The sequence below is a fragment of the Lonchura striata genome, chromosome 11, assembly GCF_046129695.1.
Source record: "Lonchura striata isolate bLonStr1 chromosome 11, bLonStr1.mat, whole genome shotgun sequence".
NCBI lineage: Eukaryota > Metazoa > Chordata > Aves > Passeriformes > Estrildidae > Lonchura > Lonchura striata.
This window is the reverse complement of record NC_134613.1, coordinates 10,999,467-11,020,287: the sequence shown is the minus strand read 5'-3', so window position 1 is coordinate 11,020,287 and position 20,821 is coordinate 10,999,467. Positions and strand designations below refer to the sequence as shown.

Sequence of the window (20,821 nt, the reverse complement as noted above, 5' to 3'; positions counted from 1 at the left end):
CAGCCATGGCCATGAGAGAAAATCCTGGTCTAGATTGATGCCTATATTTGTTCTGATTTTCTTGCTGTTGTTTAAGCATCAGCCATGAGAGGGAATTCTGGCCTGGATTGATTCCTGTGTTTGTTCTGATGTTCTTGCTGTTGTTTAAGGTGTTGGTGTAGAGGACAGTGTGGCTGTACTTGGGAACCAGATCTTTTTACAGAGTATTGTTTTGTATCAGCCCCTGAATACCCAGAAACAAGAATCATCCTGGGTTCTTCTAAGTTCTTTGGAGCGGATGCTGAATGAGAAGTTAGTGAAGAGCAAAGATTAAATCTTCCTGCTCTTTAGATTTAAATGTTTATGAGTGCATACCTGGTCTGTGTTACAGGAGTGTAGATGGTATAATAATATAGACAGATCCTTCCACTCATGGTTTCCACAGTAAATGGTAGGGTGTTTTAGAGGGTAAGTGGTAAGGTCATGATTAGCTCTGAAAATTAACATGCTGCAGCCAGCTGCCCTGCAAAAAAAAGTCAAAAATCCAGTGCCAGAAGTTGTGATGCTTTGTTCATTATTATTATTTGTGTTTGTGCTATGTATTGAGTTTCTAGAAAAAAAGTGTATATTTTTGAATACAAATTGAACTCAATATTCAATACAAATTGAACCACCACTGTTTATTTAGTATGAAGATCTCTTTATATTATGTGTCATTTACTCTGCAGCCTCACCAGTGTGTTGCATGTTAGTGCTTGGAATCATCAGTGGTGTGAGGCTGCCTAAATTTTGTGTTGCTGTGGAAGACTCTTTTCATAAATATGTTCTTCCTTAAAGGTCCATATGGCTTTTTCTATCTGTTAAATTTTTTAGTTTACTTGAAATTACCTAACAATGGGATTTGGTAATGAAATATTTTAGTGTAATAAAGAGGAAGATGTTAAGGTGAACATATGAGATGACAAGCATGAGACTATTCAGGTATCATATATTACTTTATCTGTTCATACGCCCAAGGAGAAAAAAATGCTAAATATTAAAGTCTCTGTTGATATTTTAATGTTATATCCTAGCTGTATTTGCTGTGATGCCTTATGGAACTCCTGTTGGAAAACAGCATAAATTCTTCTTTTTTTTCTTAACATGACATAATTTGTTTTCACTAGAGTGCTGCTGTCCTTGCAAGTGAAAAAAATGCTGCACAAGAGAAGCAAAATAGTGTAGAAAATCAAGTCAAAGAGCTGATTGAGGAAAATAAACAATTGAAGAGAACACTTACTGAGCTAGAGAGTAAAATTGAGGAGCTGCACAAACAAATTGATAATATGAAAGGAGAAGAAAATTCATTGAAGGAAAAATTAAAGACATATGAGGTAAGTTAAGAAAAGCCCCTTAAGTAGTCTTCCTCTTTGCAATGTACTGACCAAGAGGAGGATGGACAATGCCATAGGAAAGGGTGAGGAAAACCAAGTTGTCAAGAATCAGTTTGCTGACATGTGTAGGAAAGATTTTCCCATCGAAAACCAGAGTAAAACCAAGTCACACCTTGGGACTGGGAAAATCAGCTACAGGCCAGAGTGAAAAGACTTAACAGCTCGGTTTACTTGCCAGATAAAAGACCTGGCCACTGTTTCTGAATGTATCAAATTGCATCATTGCAGAAAGAGAAGCAACAATTAGAAGAAGCTTTGAAACATGCTGAAATGGAGGGAAAAGAATTGTTAGTGTTAAAAGCAGCTTTGGAAAGCCAGCTAGAAGATATGCAGGTAAGAACAAGAAAAATTTGGATAATTTAAATTTTAAATTTTCTATTTACCTGAGTCACTATAGCTTTCTGTAGAGTTACATCTCATTCTTTTTGAAGTACACTTGGTTGTAAAGTTTAAACCTCTCTTCAGTGTTCAAATGTGTAATGAAACCATAGCATCAACAAATTCGAGTTGTTGAGTTTTTTTTTTTTCTATTTCTATGCATCTAGCAAAATTTTGGGGAAATGAACTGCCAAATAAGCTGCCTAAGGTTTCACAAATCTATTATCTTTAGTGATCATGCAACTTATGAAGGTATTTACATGTAAAAGAATAAAAAGCTGTACTTGAATATCAATAAAAATATTGTTAATGGACAAATCAGGACGTTTTCTTCTCTCATTTTATGTGCTTGCCTTATTTGCAAATGTTGTATGGAACTGGAATATTTAATCACCAAACCAGAGATTTTTAACATGTATCACTAGGATTTGCAGCCTCTTAAATTTGGAATGAAGTCCTCTTTCCACCTTGCTCCACCCAGTGTCCAGGAAGGGTTATGCTTTCTTCCAGATTAGCCCAGAAATTAAACGTGGAGAATGCATCTACTTCAGAGCAGTGGAGAGAGATGTTGGCAGTGTTGTGTATGAGTCAAGACTGGGTGATTCATATGGCATGAAAATTCAGATCTATTTATTAATGAGTGGAATGTGTATACATCTTGAAATTTCTTATTTACCTCATATTTTGTGTCTGCAAAAGCTACAAACCTTATTTTTCTTCCCTGTGATTCATCTTTTACATGAACCAAAGAAGGATTGATTTCAACAGTATCAGTTTAGAATTCTCTCAGTTTTGCTTCTAGAAGCTAAAGTTTCAAGGGGTTCTATCAAACAAATCAGACTCAAAAGTGAGGTACATGTAAATTGCTAGTGCCGCTTTTTTAATTGAATGGATGTTTTCCCCTGTTGTCTTCAACATAAATTTTGCATTTCTGTTCTGAACATCTAAAAAGGAAACTAGTCTCTAAGTGAATTAAAAGCCAAGGAAAGACTGTGTTAACCAGCATGTTCTCATGATTCAGTTAATTATGGTAAAAAGAAAAAATAATGACAGCAAGGAAATACTTCTATATCTTTAAAAGTGAATGTGCTTCAAGAATATAAGGTTTGAACAATATGGGTGAGTTTTGTTTCCACAAAATGATGTTTTTAAGCTGATGTTTCTCATAACTTCATGAATGTTTCCTCTGAGGCTTTTGGTCAGGCTTGATTTTTGGTGATTTTTTTTTTTTATGGTCTTTTTTTGTGTTTGTTTGTTTGTTCATTTTAAATCTGTTTACCTGCTCTCCCTCACTGATTCTCCTCGATTGCTTGTCTGTATCACTGATAGTCTGCACAATCACTGTAGGGGCACATTGCTCATCACTGGCTTGCATTTAGCACACTCCCCTAAGAACTCCCTTCTGTCACAGGCTGACTTGACCTTGCTGTGTAACATGGATCAATGCACCATACACATCTCCTGCATCTTGATTAGCTTTGGGTCAAGATGCTTGAAAAATGTGTTCTTTTTTTTCTTGTTTATGCATCCTTCAGGGCACTGTGCCAAATAATGCTGCCTCCAAGAAGGATCTCCAAATGAAAGAATTCTAGGGAAGGTGACAGCAGAGTTTGTCGTGATGTTTTATTCACAATTTATGTCTAAATTCTGGCACATTAAATTTAATCCTCTTTCTGATTCTACATTCTTGTCCACCGGATATGAGGACTAACAGACCTCAGGATGTAATCAGCAGGCCTTTTGTTTAGAACAATTCAGCCTTTCTGTCTTTAGAGTTGTTCTAATGAATAATGTTGTGCAGTAAGTTGATTTGGCCTTGTGTTACCATTGACAGTTTAGAAGACAAACTCTGGCACTGTAATAATGCGTATCTGAGTGGAAATGTAATTCCTGACTATCCCATCTTGCTTTTTTACATAATACAAATTACTTGTAATGGTATCTAGTATAAGAAAGACAATACCAATAGAACTGTAACACTTACTGGAAACAGCCAAGTCTGTTCCTCCTCCATTCTGGATTTCTAGTCAGAAAAGTTAAAGCTGGTATGCACTTAATTGTAATAGACAGTTTACCTTAGTGCTTTCATCTAAAATCATCCTCTGTATTGAAATTTTGTTTATGGATGCACAAGTGAAGAGTATTTTTGTAGCATTTTGTGCTGTGTTCTAACCTCTGTTTTAGGGTAGCCACCTCTGTGTAGAGCAGTGTTTCAGGAAATGAAATACATTTCAACATTTTTGTACCATTGAGAAGGGAAATTACCTAATTATTATGCCCTTTAACCATATCATATATGGTACTGTGAGATCTTAAAAACTAATAATTATACCAACATTATGGATGGCAGCATCAAGTAATCTGTGCTTTTTAAATGAAACAATCAGAACATGGGGTCCTTTCAATGGGTGGAAAAACAGGAAGTTTATCTTTTCATTGTGGTAGATAATGGCAGGCTTCTAGAATTAGCATTGCAGAGCATTATAAATTGAAATACATTCTTAATTTAAAGTTATCATCTGAGATGAATTACTGATTTTGTAAAGAACATTCAACTAGTATTGTTTGGAAAAAATAGAGAAATATCAGAATAATCTTTTAGGTTAGTATGAAAACAAATTACTCCTTTTCATTTCCCCCATTTTGTTCTCTTTTCATATAATAACACTTTAGCTTCTTCACAAAGTAATTAATTGCCACTAAAGATTGGCTTTAAATTGGCAACTGACAGACTGTTTGCCTGACTTGCAGTTACACTGTGACAGGCCAGCCAATTCCACTGAAAAGTGCTCAAGGATTTTTGTACATGGAGGGCACTCAAATTAGAGATTATACTTAAATTGGCCATTGAAGCTGTCATATAAGGCATCCAGATTTCAAATACTGAAATACAGTACAGTGTACTGAGCAGGCAGACACTGAGGAAACTGCAGCCTTTGGATAATTGGTAGCAACATTCCCACTGCATCATGGTTTTATTACTTGAATTAAGAAAAGAGGTATAAATGGACATTCAGTTGTTTCTAGCATGATATATCAGTGCTTGTCCTATACTAGCTAGCAAACTGTAAAACCTGAAATTTGTCTTAATTTTACAACAGCTGTTGGTATTACTGAGAGAAGTAACATACCTTTAAGGCACTAGAAAAGATGGTCTACATTTAATGATATGTATTTTTTAATCTACTGCAGGAGAACATCCGTTGCATTTTACAGGAACGACAGCAGTTAAGTCAGCAATTAAAAGATGAAACTCAACAGAAGGAGCAATTAAAGCAGATAAAGAATGAAATGGAGAATGAGCGATTGCAACTGAACAAGACTGTTGAGAAGTTACAGGAGGAGGTATGAGTTCATGCCCAAAGAGGCTGCAGGGATCTATATTTACCAGATAGAAGTAATTGAATGGGCAAATTGTAAAGAATTATATATTTTTAAATGAGTTAAAAAAAAAAAAAATGAAAAGTTTACTATTATTTTCTTTAACCTAGAGGCTCTTATTAAAAGCTTTCAGGGCTGGAACAATGATTGGAACCCCACTCTTGTAAAATGGCATTGTAAACCAGTTCTGTACAAACCAGATCCCATATATGAGTTCAGTTCTCATGTACAGTACAGTGATATTTCAGAGTTTTACAGCTGATTCTCAAAATTTCTGCATCAGATTTATTGTGCTATCTGTGTGTAAACTGTACAGACAACACTGACATACTAAAGTGTGACTGTGCAGTTCATTGTGTCACTCAGCTGGAAGAACTGCTGACAGACAAAAAGAATAGACTTGCCACACATGCTATTAGAAGCTAACTTGACTCTTTTGTGTTTTCCCACTTCTGTGTAGAAACTAATTTATTTGAGAACGTTTGATAAATTTTCTGTTTGAAAATACTGAGCTGAATACTGAAGCTGGAGGAAAAAAACCCATTTGTTTTATTAAGCACAGCAGAACCTTTTATATATGTTCTTTTTGCCCAGATGTCTGAAATGGTGGAGATCTCAAGAACATCAACTCTGGAGCTTCAGAGCCAGCTTGATGAATACAAGGAGAAAAACCGCAGGGAATGTGTAGATCTGCAGAGGCAATTAAAGGAGAAAAACATTGAGGTAGAAAAATCACGCCTGATGAACATAAGAATGCAAGATGAGGTAATGACTCATAAGTTCAGTGAGAAATTCTCAACTTTGACCTAGAATTCAGTGCAGGTAGTTTTCAAGATAATGAATGTTTGCTATCATGCTTTTGTACTCTAATGTACATCAGGAGAGGCTGATCTCAGCATGCTTTTGAGTTTGATTTTCCACGGTGGTGATCAGCATGTTATTTCTGCGGGGGAAATGGGGGTTCCTGTTTAGGACAAATAAATGCAGTGTTTGTCATTTGACAAGGATTCCATTGATGATCTCCTCCTCTTTAATGCCTGCTACTGAAGGAGTTGAGAAATTAGAAGTATTCTTGATACCGCCAGTTATTTAGGAAAAACAAGCAAACATACAAACATACATTCTCCTCTTCTTTCATATGAGCCAAGGTGCAGCTTTAAATGATAAAGGTTTCTGTGCAACCAAGAATCAACCAGTCTTGAGTGTCTGCTTCATAGTATGTAAATTTTTCCATAAAGACAATCCTGTCTTATAAAAATCTGCATATACCTGTTTTCCAGTTGAAAAAATGTTGAGAACACATTGGTCACAGATGTTTTCTCTGCATGGAATATTTTAGTAGTAGGATTTCTCCAGTTTAGAACTCTTACATTGTCCTCTCCCCTTAGAAAACTTGTTTCAAATTAAATTCAAAAGAACAACAATAGAAGAAAGAATAGTTCCTGTATATTGTTGTGTCTTCCTTCTATATTTATTCCATTCTCCAGGGATGGAGAGCCTTTGTAAGGGGATGAACACTCATGATGAAAAATTAAAGATAAAACATTGATTTTGAGAACATAGTTCTTGAGTTGAATGGAGTTGTATGTAGATACCTACACTAATACATACATCAAATATGTAAATGTATCTTTACACAACTATGTTTGCAGTTATCACATTAAAGGTCATAATCCAAGTTTATTTTCTTGGTGCCATCTTGTGGATAAAACAAAAATTACTGTGAAAAGTCGGTAACTCAGTGGAATTCCTGTCATGCTTCCAGATCTGTCATGTTTGCAGGGAGCCCCCTTGCTGCCATCCCTTGTTTATAGGAAGTACAGTGTCAAGTGTATTCCCATGATCTTGTCGCTTCAGATGCGTCTGATGGAAGAAAACCTGAGGGACCACCAGAGAGCCCAGGATGAGGCAATAACAAAAACTCAGTTACTGGAACAGACTGTGAAAAGCTTGGAGTATGAACTGGAAGCCAAAAATCACTTAAAAGATGATCGGGCAAGACAAATCAAACTAATGGAGGTAAAAAACATTCTTAAGGGTTTGTTTCTTTTTAGAAGAGATGAAAATAAGTTTTTTTCACATGGATTCTGCTTGGAAGGAATCAAAATAGCTTCATGTTTTTGAAAATCCTTGTAGTATTACTGCAGGAATTAATGTAGTATATTTTAAAGGTAATTTGTTAGCATATCTATTGTAACATTATATGTTCTAAATTAGAATTTTCTCTCATACTTTTAATTAACTTCTTTTTAATTAATTTTGTTTAGAGCTTATCATACAAATTTGCACAATTTTCATTTATAGGTCCATCATTCAGAACTTCAAAAATATTTAGTAGTGTAAGTTTTGTTTAGCCTTTGATATCAGTTTGTTTCAGGAGTCTGAATAACATTGTGACTCTAACTTCTTACAGGGTTCATAACTGTTCAGTTTAACTAGGCTGTCATTTGACTTTCATAAACATTTCTATGTCATTGTACTCAGATAAAAAGAAATTTGTCTTCCAAATGTATAATGTAATCCAGATAGTCAAAAAAGTTTCTAGAAACATATAGAATTTATCTTATATTCTTGAAATTGTTGAGAGTGATTTAAAAAAAGGAAACAAAATTTTTATATTACTTCTGCCAAACAAATTCACTCTAAAGGCTTATCTACCTGCCACCTCTTTTGCTGTGTGTTTTAAGAGGCATTTCAGCTTCCAAGCTTAGTCTCTCAGACACTTTGGGTTCTTGAAGTTTAATGAGGAATGCCCTGATAGCAATCTGAAGAGGATGGAAAGTAGTATGTTGAGGTTGCTTTTCGTTGTTTCACTTAGGACAAGTTGTCTCACTTGGAACTTGAGCTTGATGAAGAAAAGAATAATTCGGATTTGTTGTCTGAGAGAATCAGCAGGTGCAGAGAACAGGTACTTGAATAAATTTTCCAGCTTTTGTTTAATGATTCTATGAAAAATTGTTATTAGGATCACAATCAATATTGATCAAATAAATAATGATTTGCAATATGATTTATATGCAGAGCATGTAAATCCAGGAAACCCAAGGTTCACAAACATGATGAAATATGTTCCCTTCATATCATCACAGACCATTTTTTTCCTGTTTCTCTAACTGGAAAACAGACACAGAATGTATATAAAGACTGAAGAACAGTAAGCCTGTTGTGAAGTCTCTTATATTGAAATTTTAATAATACTGAAAAGTAATTCAGCATAATAGACTCTTAAGCTTTAGGAAATTGTGGGATTATTTAATGAAATCAGCTGAACCAAGAATGCTAGCCAGTTTCAATAGAGAGAAAGATTTATTTTCTTTACAAGTGTAAAAGCTGATTAAGATATATCAAAGGCAAGACAATTGGAAAGTATTTTCCTCATAAAAACGTCAGTCTTTTGTTCCAGAAGTGTAATATAAGTTGATAGCCCAGAAAGAGGGGAAGAAGTATTTATTAGTGAGGTTGTGTCTCATGGGGCAGAAAATGTAAAGATAAAGTAATACTTGCCAAGCTAAGTGACACTTATCACAGTAACTCAAACAAGTAACAAAAAGGTTTTTATCTGTGTAAGTAGAGGGAAGAAGTTGTGGAGACTGTAGGATGAGGCTTCAGTCAAGATAAAAAGTAATCAAAGTATGCCCTGTCTTCACTAAAGCCTGTGAATGTGCAGGTGGGGGGAATTGGAGTGACTGTATCAGAAGTGAGACCATCCAGTTGGAAATAACCAAGTCTTAGCAGAATTAGGAATTAATTGGTTTGAAGGCAGAGGCCTTAATAATGTTATTCAAGATTTCTGAAAGAACTGACATAAGAAATTATAGGTCCTACAACAAAGATTTATAATAAACTAGTAAAGTAGAGTATAGGGCCTAATTACTGTAAAAGTAGCCAGACATCCATGAGTAGTCAGGATCATGCAAATGTTGTAATAGTTCATGGAAAGAAATACAGTGATATGGCTGTCTTGGCATATCATGGCCTAGATAATGTTCTTAGTCTTATTTTTGCTTTCTGAAAGATGTGAAACTGATGCGTAACTCCTTACAGCACATCTGCTGCTGTAAGTCTCCATATAGTACTACAGCTCATAGTAATTTCCTAGAAGCTCAGGGGACAATTGGCTTTGAGGTACCCACAATAATCTGTTCTGTTCTCATTTCTCTTTCTCCAAAAAAAAAAAAAAAAAAAAACAAACCCAAAAAAACTACTGGCATTCTTTTGAATAGCTGTAGCTTCAGAGGGAGAACGGAAAGTAAAATCATAGTTTCTGTGTCTTTTCAATGAAATTGTGTGTTCCACTGAGACAGCTGGAAAGTTTAAAGTGAGGTATAGCTCAGCTTTCTCTCATGCATCCTTGAAGCACCAAGGCACCATTACTTCTTTGTTTCAACTCAGCCTACTGAAATTCTATTTGATTGTAATAAAGACTTTCTGCTATTGTTCCATTGATATTGTTCAGACTCAGAGTCAGTGGGTGAAATAGAATATAAAGGACCTATAATAATGTGGGGGTCATGCTGTTGTTAAATCAGGAAGCCTTTAATACTGGAGTCTGTGCCTGTGTTGTAAACCTGGGATAAAAGTACTTTTCTTTAGTCATAGCTGCCATGGAAGTTAATTTGCTAACTGAATGGAAACCTAAAATACAGTTTGGTGACTAAAATGTTACATAATGGGTAAAAGACGTTTATTTTGAGGTCTGGAATTTCTCATTTCACACATGAGTTATAAAGATTGCTTTGTTTTGATTTTATGCCAGAATGACTAAGTAGTCAAATAATTACTAAGAGTATTTCAGGGTCTGCTAAGCGTTTATAATGACATGAGAAATTATAATGGATTTATTTTGGTAGTATTTGTATTCCTCTACATTTTTAAAACTATTATAAATATGCTATTTTAACACACCTATTATGAACTATAATACTGAAATTTCTAGTAAAAACAAATTTAAACAACTGGTTCTATTTTATATAAAGCTGAATGGTTGAACACACATTCACAAGAATAATAGTTCACATTTCACCTGCCATGAAATGTTATTCTTTTTTAATTCGAACACCCTTTTGAATCTGAATGGCTTCATGACACACTGTTCTCATCTCCTTTTGCCTTGTTCTAAGAAATACCACAGCAGAGTGGAATCAGAAAAAAATGTTAGGGAAAAGTGGGTCAAATCCTATTAGTTTTTAAATGTATTAGCAACTCTAGAAAGACCAAAATGCTCAAACCACACTAACACAGACACAAATGGAAAGCTGGAGCACTCAGCTGCTAAAGAGTCCCCTGGGCAGGGACAACTGAAGTTATATTTTAATAAATTATTTTTTTTCCTGTGAACAAGTGAAATGGAGTATCTCTTGTCATACTTACTTCACAAACATATTTGAAAAATCCTCACAATACCCTCACCAATTCTTGTGTTCTGTGAAAATGCAAGTAAGAGTCTATTGATTTCAGAGTTGTTTCCAATAAGGGTGGAAAATGGACTTACTAGTTTTCATGGCAATTTTAGAATAAATAGATAAGGATAAAATTGCACTGACCTGCATAATCTGCTTCCTTTTGGTAGAGTGTTCCCTGTGGAGAGCTGTATACCTGCTCTTTAGCTGGCATTGGCTGTGGGTAGCAAAGAAATGAAAATCTGGATATGAAGGTTGTTTTTCAGTTTTGAAGCATCAAATAGAATGTTTAGCTTTAGCTTTCTTCTTGAATAATCATTGGGATTTTTGGTCACATACTTGGAAATTGTCTAATGCATATATTATATATATGTGTATATATATATATATATATATATATATATATATATATATATATACAAAACTTAGGAATTAACAAGAAACATAGACTGTGAACCTGTGAGATGATGAATACTGATGGCATTTAAATTATTGTTAGAAATCAGATTGCTTTCACTATATTGAACTCAACAGCTACTTTCAACTCTAATGCTGGCACAAAATGATAAAACTTTGTAAAATCTGATACAGTTCCTTTTTTCAATTCTTTCTTGTTAGCATTCTTTAAATCCAGCTGTGATAAGTGTTGCCTTAAGCTGCAGAAATAGTTTATTCTTTTAACACAGTTACAATATATTAGACATAGGAAGGGTAGAACATGGAACATGAGTCCCACGTGGTACATACACAGAAGATGGCCATGGAATTGGTACATCTTACTGCTGTGAAATAAGTGGAACTTCAAGCACATTTTGGCAGATAACTGCTTTTCTCCTTTGTGCATGTTAATTTTGTGTTTACTGTTGAAAAACACAAGAAGATAAAACAGTTTATGTCTCCTCCAGCAAGAATTCTATCTGCTGCCCTTTTCTTCTAACAAGCTCTTGTATGTATTTGCACATAGCTTAATGATCCCAATCAGATACAGATATTTTTCTCTCTCCCACTACCTTTCTGTGAGGTTACTTTTACCAATAGGTGTCCAACAACAGTAGCAGTCATCTTGGAAATAGAATAATTGTCCTCTAAATAATTACTTAGTTTAATCTTGGGAAGGCTGCACAAATTTGTTACAGCCTCTGAGCACAGTAAGAGCACAGTGGAACCCCAGAGTGGTCCATTAAGCAAGTTCCTACATAAAACAAAACCTTTTTCTTTAGTTAACAGCTACATTTTTAATTAGTCATTCATTTTACTACAAATTTAGCTGTATTTTTTCCTGTGTCTATCTTGCTAAAGCAATTACAGGAGAACAAAGTCTACTTTTTAAATATATTTAATTAATAAATACAGCTATTGTACACATGTGATTCTAATTTGTGTCTATAAAGTAATACTTTATAATATTTTACTATATAACATACAAAACTTTGTTATTATTAGGCTCCCATGTGACAATAAGAGCTTTTAAGAAATTACCCAGCTGTTGAGAACACAGCCACGTGCTGCCATAGGTATTCTAGGAGCTGTTATGACCTTAGTTTTCAGGAATGCTTTCTACTCTTCTGTCCCCATCCTGTGACATAACATATGCAATTGCATGTGTTGCTGCCATTATTTGTATTAATAAATGAATTTCCAAGCTCCAGTAGCAGTGCAAATTACTTCCTTTAACCATGATTAACTAAAAATGTATCTTTTAATATTATGATGTGGTTAAAAAAATAAGGCCTAGGGCAAGTTTTCATCTGCTGTACTTATTTAGCATTCACATTCTTAACATTGCTTTTGGATTTTTTAATGCAAGAATTCCCAATGACTTTTGAAAGTCCTTTACTGAGATAAATCTGTAACTGAGAGTTGCTTAACTGGGATGGTGTGTTCATGCAAGTTCATATCTAACTGATGCAAAGCAGGGAAGAATGCTGTGGCCGCTGAACTTATCAGTTTGTTTTTTGCAGGGACAGCAATTGATACAGATATTCACTGTGTTCCCCAGATGATATCATCACAAAAAACCCTGTGTAGTGTAAAAACCACAAATGCTGTGGTAACATTTGCTGTCATGTAAAAGCATTTTTAGAGATTTGCAGGGAGTCTCAGAAAGACTGGAAGCAAGATAAGTATTTCAATAGCCCTACAAACTTTGTTCTTTAGCACCAAAGTTTCAGTAGCAGCTGCTAGGCAGTTTGGAGTTTTTCTTGGAGCTCAATTTTTTTTTCCAATCAAGTCCAATAGTGAAGTAAAACAAACTAATTTTTATCTTGAGTCTGTATTTATTAGGTAGCTTTTTAACATCTTTACACATGCAGAATATATCTTTCTTGTTGTTGTTGAATGTGGAACAGAAATATTAACAGAAACTGTAGAAAAAGTTGTCTTTCAACAAAACAAGCAAAGCCCACTCCCTCTCCAAATCTAGAAGTTGGTGCCCCTCCAGTACAAAAGACATAAAATTGACTGAAGGAGGGGAGCAATGTTTGTATCCATCATGCAGGAGAGGCTGTTAAAAAAGAGCTTTTACTACTCCCATACATACAGAAAACTGCAGTTCTCTGTGGAGTGTTTCACTGAGTTCTGGGCACTTGTCTGCAGGTACCAGTTTGTATTTAATAAAGAGAAACTTAGACTAGTCAGCAGCTTAAAAGTAAGGTACTATTTCAGAGGTTCAGACTTAAGTATGAAGAAAACAACTGGAAAAGATGTTTGAAGATGGATGTGATGTTCCAGAACTCAGTGTCCTGCCACATGATGTGTCTCTTATACAAAAGCTTAGAGTTGAGTTCCTTGCTACAGAACGTATATGATAAAAAACAACAATATCCAATGTGGGTATGAAATGCCTAGAATGAGTACTGGGAATAACACGGACTGCCTGAAGCAGAAATTTTTGTCCAAGATTGTAGCTGTAAAGCTCATCTGAAATCATGCATGTGTCTTGAGTTCGGAGAAAGAACACATTGCTTATTGCATAGGTATATGTAGTTTATATATATACATACACACAGTATAATATAGATAAATAAAATTTAAGTATCTTATTAAAAGTTCTGTCTTTTTTCTCTATAGATTGAACAAATGAGGACAGAGCTGCTTCAGGAAAGATCTATAAAGCAAGACTTGGAGTGTGACAAAATTTCGTTGGAAAGACAGGTAATTATGTCTGGTTGTAAATGACCACTTTCAGAGGAGCTGTTCTGCCAAGGCTGAAAAGTTCTTTAGGAGCACTGTTGAAGATATAATTTGAAGTAATTGTGATTTCAGTTGAGTGTTTTCTTCTGTAGTAGTAAACAATTCTTCTGCAGTTCAGTGGTCTTTGAAAGCAGCATTACTTATCATAGCCCTTAGGCGAGATCATGGGGAAAGATACCTCAATAAGTCATAGTATTATTTAAAAACTCAAGAACATAAAACAGATTGTAATGGGAATTTAGAGAACATGTTAGTACAACACACCTCATTAGGTGCCTTCAATTATGTGACATTGATCTCATCTTAATTGAGACAAAAGAATGCCACCTACTGGTATATACTATGTACATTCTTGTACTTTAGTTCTGATCTTCCTGTTATAGTCCTTTTTTCTGTGTTTGAAACCTGAGATCACGCTTTGAATTTCTGTAACCAAGAGCTTTATTTTTCTGTTCATCATGCAATTCTTTATTTGTTGGGGATTTTTTTTCTGCCAACTCTTTGACTAGGTCCCCATTGAATACCTATATTACCTAGCCTCAGAAAAATGTAAATGTAAATCTTAGCAAAAAGTCTCCTTTTACAAATCTTTTCAAGCTATTTTTGTAGTAAGAATAGCATTGGAGAGTTAAGAAAGGCAGGGGGACACCCCAGTAATAGCTTTGATAAAGTAAAGCGGTAGTGGATGTTAATAATTTCTTTGTCTGTTTGTTCTAGCATATGCCAGTGATTTACAGGGCAAGAACACAAAATTTTACAAAAGAATTGGGTGGAGCATAAGACAGATCTGACAGAGTATTTGAAAAAAAAAATTGCCACTTTAAAAAGTATTGGTGGACGGGGCTTGCAACTATCTGAGGTTTAAGGAAGGGGCTTGCAGCTATCTGAGGTTTAAGTGTCCATTTAATCCTAAAACTTGAACTGAAGCTGAACTGTAAATTGTTTTCAATAAGCCACAGTAGTAGAAAATTTGTTTGTAGTAAACAGTGAAATCTCAATGATTTTCCACGTTCACTAAATACTGTACTGATCACTGTACATACTGATTCCTGGAGACATGAATTTGGTGTTAGGGTGATATTTGTCAATCTGAGTAAGTGTGTATTAACCAAGTGTGTTCCAACCACAGAACAAGGACTTGAAGAGCCGAATCCTTCACCTGGAGGGTTCTTACAGATCTAGTAAGGAGGGACTCGTTGCTCAGATGGAGGCAAGGATCACAGAGCTGGAAGAACGACTTGCAAATGAAGAGAGGTAAAACCAGTGATGTTAAGATCAAAACATGCACATTTATACTTGTTATTATGGCCTCTTGCTAATATTAAATCTCTATTGCAATTAACCTGTTTTTTTTTACCAAATAAAAATTGTCACTGTTTCATAAAAGTATTGCAAATTTTCTTTTTTACTGCAAGCACAGTAGAAGTTTGTCTTAAAATTTAAAACTGGGCACAGTGCTAACATGGTTCCATAGCTCCTTATTTTATAAAAGTCTAATATCGGGAACAGGCTTAGAAATATTAACTGTACTGTAACATTCACTTTCGTGTTTGATTTTTTTGTTTAATCTTGGAGTATACTTTTGTTGCTAAATATTGCTATGGTGTCAGAAGAAATTCTCCTTAGTCATTTCTGCTTATGAACAAATTTCTCAATATGTTGCATGGAATCAGTAAATCCAAGCAGGGAGCCCAAGTATTTATTTAATTCTTATAAAATTGTTAAGGAATGAAATTATCAGGACTGGGAGCATTTTAGTTCCTTTTTTAAAAAACTGTCTTTTCTTGGTTTTGGTTTTTTACTAGGGATAGAGTCAATTTCCAGCTAAGTAACCGCAGACTTGAGAGAAAAGTAAAGGAGTTAATGTTGCAAGTAGATGATGAACATCTGTCATTGACTGATCAGAAGGACCAGGTAGGGGAAAGACTAATATGCAGATATCTGATATTAATCTTACTAGTATAAACCATCATATATAAAAGATACAAGATAATTAGGGGTAGATTCTGATTACTCGGTTGTTTATGAACTCCCATTTAGTGATATTTGCAGCTGCCATTGCATCATGTGCTTTTGTCTAGTACTAAATTGTTATTAATTTTGAAAATTATGAAAAGAAAGTTACAGAAGCAATGCTAATTTTAGAAATAAAGCAAATAACAGACAGTAATTGATCCTATAAATATACCAACAATTTTATGTTTTGCCACCATAAAATTTTGTTTAAAGAAAAAAGCTGTTTACTGTTAAATATAGGCTGTAAGTCTAAATACACACTGATGTTTCAATAGCAATGTGCTCTACCATTCCTGTGGTCTTTGTTGGCTCACGTGCTGAAAGAAACCATGTTTTAATCAACAGTTAATATTCTACCTGGAGAATGAACAGTGCATTTCAAATTGCAGACATCCATTACAGGAATGATCTTAAACAATCCTCTGGGTTTTTGAAATGTATTTTATGGTATCTGTCTGTTAAAGTTGCTTAACTTAGACAACTTCTAACTCTACTCTGTTGTAATTGATAACCAGTTCTTGCTATCACATAATACTGTCTTACTCTGCCAAAACTCTCTTTGCTTGCTGCTGGCTTTTCTTTGTAAAAAAACAGTATCAGGTTATTTTTCTTTAAGTTGAAGAAAATACTCAAATATTTCAAATATTTCTGAAGCAGAGGATTACAGTGTCACTACACTGGCAAAGTTTTGTCTTTATTCTCCCTCTCATAGATGCTGGAAGAATAAAATTCCTTTGTTAAAATAGTCCTCTAATCAGATGACATGTAAATATTGCAGTTGAGTTTGCGTTTGAAAGCAATGAAACGTCAAGTTGAAGAAGCTGAAGAAGAAATAGACAGACTGGAAAATGCTAAAAAGAAACTTCAGAGAGAACTTGAAGAGCAACTAGACATAAATGAACAATTGCAAGGACAGCTTAACACTGCAAAAAAAGAATTAAGGTAGGATGAGTTATCAGACCTTCCAGTTCTGTATCACACCACTTCTCACACATTTGACCACTTGCTCCTGTAGTCCATAAACTGAGGGCTTCCTCTACAAGTTTGTCATCAGCACACACAGTTTGACACAGACCTGTGAAACTCTGTAGGTGTCCCAGCCTTCTTTCCAAGATCTCCCTGCTGGTTGAAGTCATTGAGGCAGGGAGTATAAAATGGAAAAAAGTGGTGGGACTTGACACTCTTACCATTTGTAGCAGTAAAAATTTCCCTAATGGCTGAGAGGTACAGTCATCCTGTGTTAGTTTTCCTTGGCCATCTGTGAACATCCCAGTGTGCAATGTTCACAGTTTCCTCTCTCTGCCACTTTAGTTAGAGATGCTTGAAAATGTGATTGCTCGATCTTGTGCATGTTTCCTTCACATAAGATGTAGTCTAAGATAACGTCTGCCACAGCACTTTGACATTCTTCAAAAATGTAAATCCTGCCTGTCAATGCTTAAAGCTTTCTGTGTGTTGTGTGTAGATGTGCTCTTTTATTAGCAAATGCGTATTTTTGTTTTAGTAGACTGAAGAAGTCACCAAGTAAAATGTTGGCTGATTCTGATGATGACGACGATGATGATGATTTCAGCACGGATGGTGATAGTCTCTGTGAAGTACCTTCAGGAAATAATTTCTCAAAAGACGATGACACAAAAATCTAAATAAGTATGGATGCAATTCCTTGAAAGTACTGGAAGAATAACATAAATTATTGAGAAACTGGATATTCTAGAAACCAAATGACAAAGGGATTTAAGAGTTGGGAATATAATGTTTCCATCTATATTGTGCCATTTTCTTATTTAGATCTCCACTGTTTATTATAGAAATCAGGATTGCATTATAAAACACCTATAAAACTATATATATATCTATAAACTGCTACTAAAAACATGGGAATAATGTTTCACATTGGAGATGGGATTTTGCTAAAATTCTGTTCAAGTAAAAAGCCATCTGATATTAATTCAAAATTAGTTTTTAGTTATTAAAAGCTTTTCCCTAAAATTAAGGAAACTATGGAAGATTATTTAATAATTGTAAGTAAGGGGAAATTATGTATAAAATGTAAATATTTTAAATTTGATCTTTTTATTGACTACTTTAGTACTATTTTGTAAAGTTTCAAATATTATATAAATCAGTTTGATATATAAAATCTTTAAGTTTATATTGAATACTATGTTTGGGTTTTTACTAAGAGAAAAACAAATGAAAATGAGTACATTTCATGCATTACAGAACATATTCATAGTTCCTGGGCCAGGAAGTACATTTAAAAACCAGTGTAAGTTTTATCGTATGTGTTCTGTATATTAGAGGTCAAGTGTTAATCCTGCCTATTGACTTTAAAAGGACCATCACATCTGCATGATGAGAGAGGCTTGGCTTCAACTTCCTTGTAAACTTTATTTGGGAAGCTTTCTGTTCTTAGTAGGGAAGGTTGAGAATGATGTCAATCATTACTTGGTATCTTTCATCTCCTGAAAGGAATTCAATTCTGCCAGAGCCAGAATGTTATAGACCTGCTGATCTGAGGACATTGGGACAGTCTTATCTTGCAAGTTTCTAAAGAGTCCCACTTGTTACAGTAAAATTACTTGTGGTCTTTAAATTAAGTACATGCTTAAATCTATTAATTGGTACAAAAATTTTATGCTGCTGGCAAGAAATTGCACCAAGGAAACAGAAAGCATGTAATCTGATTTTTCTTTCTAGGTTCTTCTTGACCATCTACTAGTGATATATTGCAGCACATGGTCATATCTGCAGATATATATTGGTATTTCAGTATCTGTATTTTGGGTTATCCATCTATTCAACAAACTTAATGAGAAATTTAAAAGAAAGAGCATTGAAGATTTTATTTTAAAAACATTTTCTATTTTGTTGCTAAAAATATTTTTTGCTATGTATATTACACTAGACTGGTTTTGCTTCTTTGTAAATCTAGAATTCCAAGGAAAGGGCATTACTACAAAATTTTATTAATAAACAAAAATAGTTAGGTCCTGTCTATTTATCATAATTTTCCTCAGTTACAGGTTAGCGAGCACTTGTTCATTGATTTGATCAAGTAATCATGGAATTGTAAAAAATACCTTGAACTGAAGTTGCTGGGAGCTTCCATTATTCCCACAAAGGAATCTGCTGCAGAAAACAAATTTAACAGCTCTGACAGTGAGGCTGGCAGATGTGGTTAAGGCAAAAATCCTGACAATGGCAGTATCCATTTTCATACAGTTACATGAAATGAAACTCCTGCCTGCGAGGTCAGAAATGTATTCCTGTATAGCAGATCACAGACTCTTTGCCATGTAATTCCCTTCAACTTGCTTTTGATCATTTGAATTATACAGGAAATAATAGGAATGGCAAAGTCGTAATACTGTGTCTCTGAATCTTGTATCTTTTCCAGTACCATACACATGGAATATTTTGCAGTATTGGCATTACTATTTTGACATCATAGGAATGGCCTTTTATCCAAGAAGACCTGTGCTATACTGTACTGACAATCATAATTGAAACTGCTGTGATTTATTTGTTGTGTCATTTGCATGTTTATGTCGACTTAACTTCAAGCAACTGGTTGCAATCCCCAGTACTCTATCCTATAATGTTCATAGATTACTTATTTCAAACCACTGGAAAAAAAATCAATTAATATTGCATCTACCTCCAGTTACACTAAAATGTAAAAAAAAAAAAAAAAATTAACTTAAAATAAACAGTCAGTGCTCTCAGCTCTACTTTGTGCATATACCTTGATATGATAATTGAATTTCTTATAAAATACATGTTTAAAACACAAAAAGAAAATAATGACCTGGGAAATATTTATGCTATAAACAAATTTCTGCATTTTCTTCTCTTTAGATAGCTACTTTCTTTTTAACTTGTAAAGCAGGTGGCAGATGTACCATCTAGAAGACTCCTTATTTGATCTTAATAGGAGGAAGACAATATTTTTGCAGACTCCTACTGACAGCAATTCTTAGTAAGCCTCCTCTTTTTCAGAAAAAGAACTCGTCTTTAGTTTGTTTGCTTGGATTTGCCAGTGGCATTTCCTCTTTAGTGTTCTCAAATAATATGACTAAAACACACTGAAAAGGATATTTCAATTCATTCACCAAGAAGTTGGTAGCTCTGTTTCTCAATACTTGTTAACTATGGTGATAGTAAAATCATCTTCATTGCCACAAGCAAAATTTATAATATTTTACGGTCATCTTATTTGTTCACTCCACCTGCTGTTTGCTCTCATCAAAGCTCATCTTCAGTCAAAATTTAGTTTGGAAAAATTTTCCTGATTTTTTTCATGTAATCTATTTTTAAATGAATTTCAGAAGAAACTCTTGACCCATAAAAGGAAGCAAGAGGGAGGTATATGTAAAGAAACAAAGACATTTTGTGCCAAGAAGTTTGCATAAACATCAGAGTTTCACATGGCTTGAATTCTGACCTGTAGAGACCTTCAGTTTTCTTCCACAGTACTACAGTATCTCTTAAACAAACAGACTCGAGCTAAATCATGTTTTCTATAAACCTAAACTGATGACTTTTATAGTGGATGCTTGTCTCTCAGTGTAAGTAATCTATAGTGAAAGGTTTAACTTTTTGTCCTTTCTGGGATTAATGGCCTTGATTTTCTGAGTCTGTTATTGTAGATAGGAGAAGACAAATTACTTCTACAAGAGTTTTTTTGTTTTAAATCACCAACATTCAGCAAGTGCTCCAATATCTTTACGTGGCAGCTTCTGTACAGTGCAAAATATGTAAATGTTAAACAAATGAAGAAAATCCTCCTGTCCTCCATAGACTCCTCACTCACTAAGTAGAGAAATTAAAGGTACTCATCAGAGTAATGGATTTTAATGCCCTTGAGTTTGGAAGACATCCCTTTTCATAAAAGCATTGAGATCTTTAGATATCGTATCTCTCATTGGTGCCTGAAGAAATAAAAAGGGAAAGTTGGTATCTTCTTGCTGTCCCCTGTACCTGTTGCCCTGCACTGCACTTCATTTAAGGAAACTCCTGTACTATGCAAATACTTTA

The 20,821-nt window shown here is 34.5% G+C and overlaps 1 protein-coding gene across 6 annotated transcripts in view; it reads left to right on the top strand.

Moving 5' to 3' along the window:
- The window catches only part of CGNL1 (cingulin like 1), a 52,614-nt gene extending 34,674 nt beyond the window's left edge, over positions 1–17,940 (top strand). For 4 of the 6 annotated variants that reach the window (XM_021532066.3, XM_021532071.3, XM_021532067.3 and 1 more), the window contains 11 exons: positions 1,146–1,352; positions 1,641–1,745; positions 4,983–5,135; positions 5,766–5,936; positions 7,029–7,190; positions 7,990–8,079; positions 13,640–13,723; positions 14,892–15,016; positions 15,568–15,676; positions 16,557–16,720; positions 17,283–17,940. In XM_021532066.3, the coding sequence (XP_021387741.1) occupies positions 1,146–1,352; positions 1,641–1,745; positions 4,983–5,135; positions 5,766–5,936; positions 7,029–7,190; positions 7,990–8,079; positions 13,640–13,723; positions 14,892–15,016; positions 15,568–15,676; positions 16,557–16,720; positions 17,283–17,424 (1,512 nt within the window). In that variant the 3' untranslated portion in view covers positions 17,425–17,940. Of the gene's footprint in view, positions 1–1,145; positions 1,353–1,640; positions 1,746–4,982; positions 5,136–5,765; positions 5,937–7,028; positions 7,191–7,989; positions 8,080–13,639; positions 13,724–14,891; positions 15,017–15,567; positions 15,677–16,490; positions 16,721–17,282 lie in introns of those variants that run through there. The other 2 variants (XM_021532070.3, XM_077785886.1) reach the window with 2 other exon arrangements.
- The last annotated feature ends 2,881 nt before the right edge of the window (positions 17,941–20,821 follow it).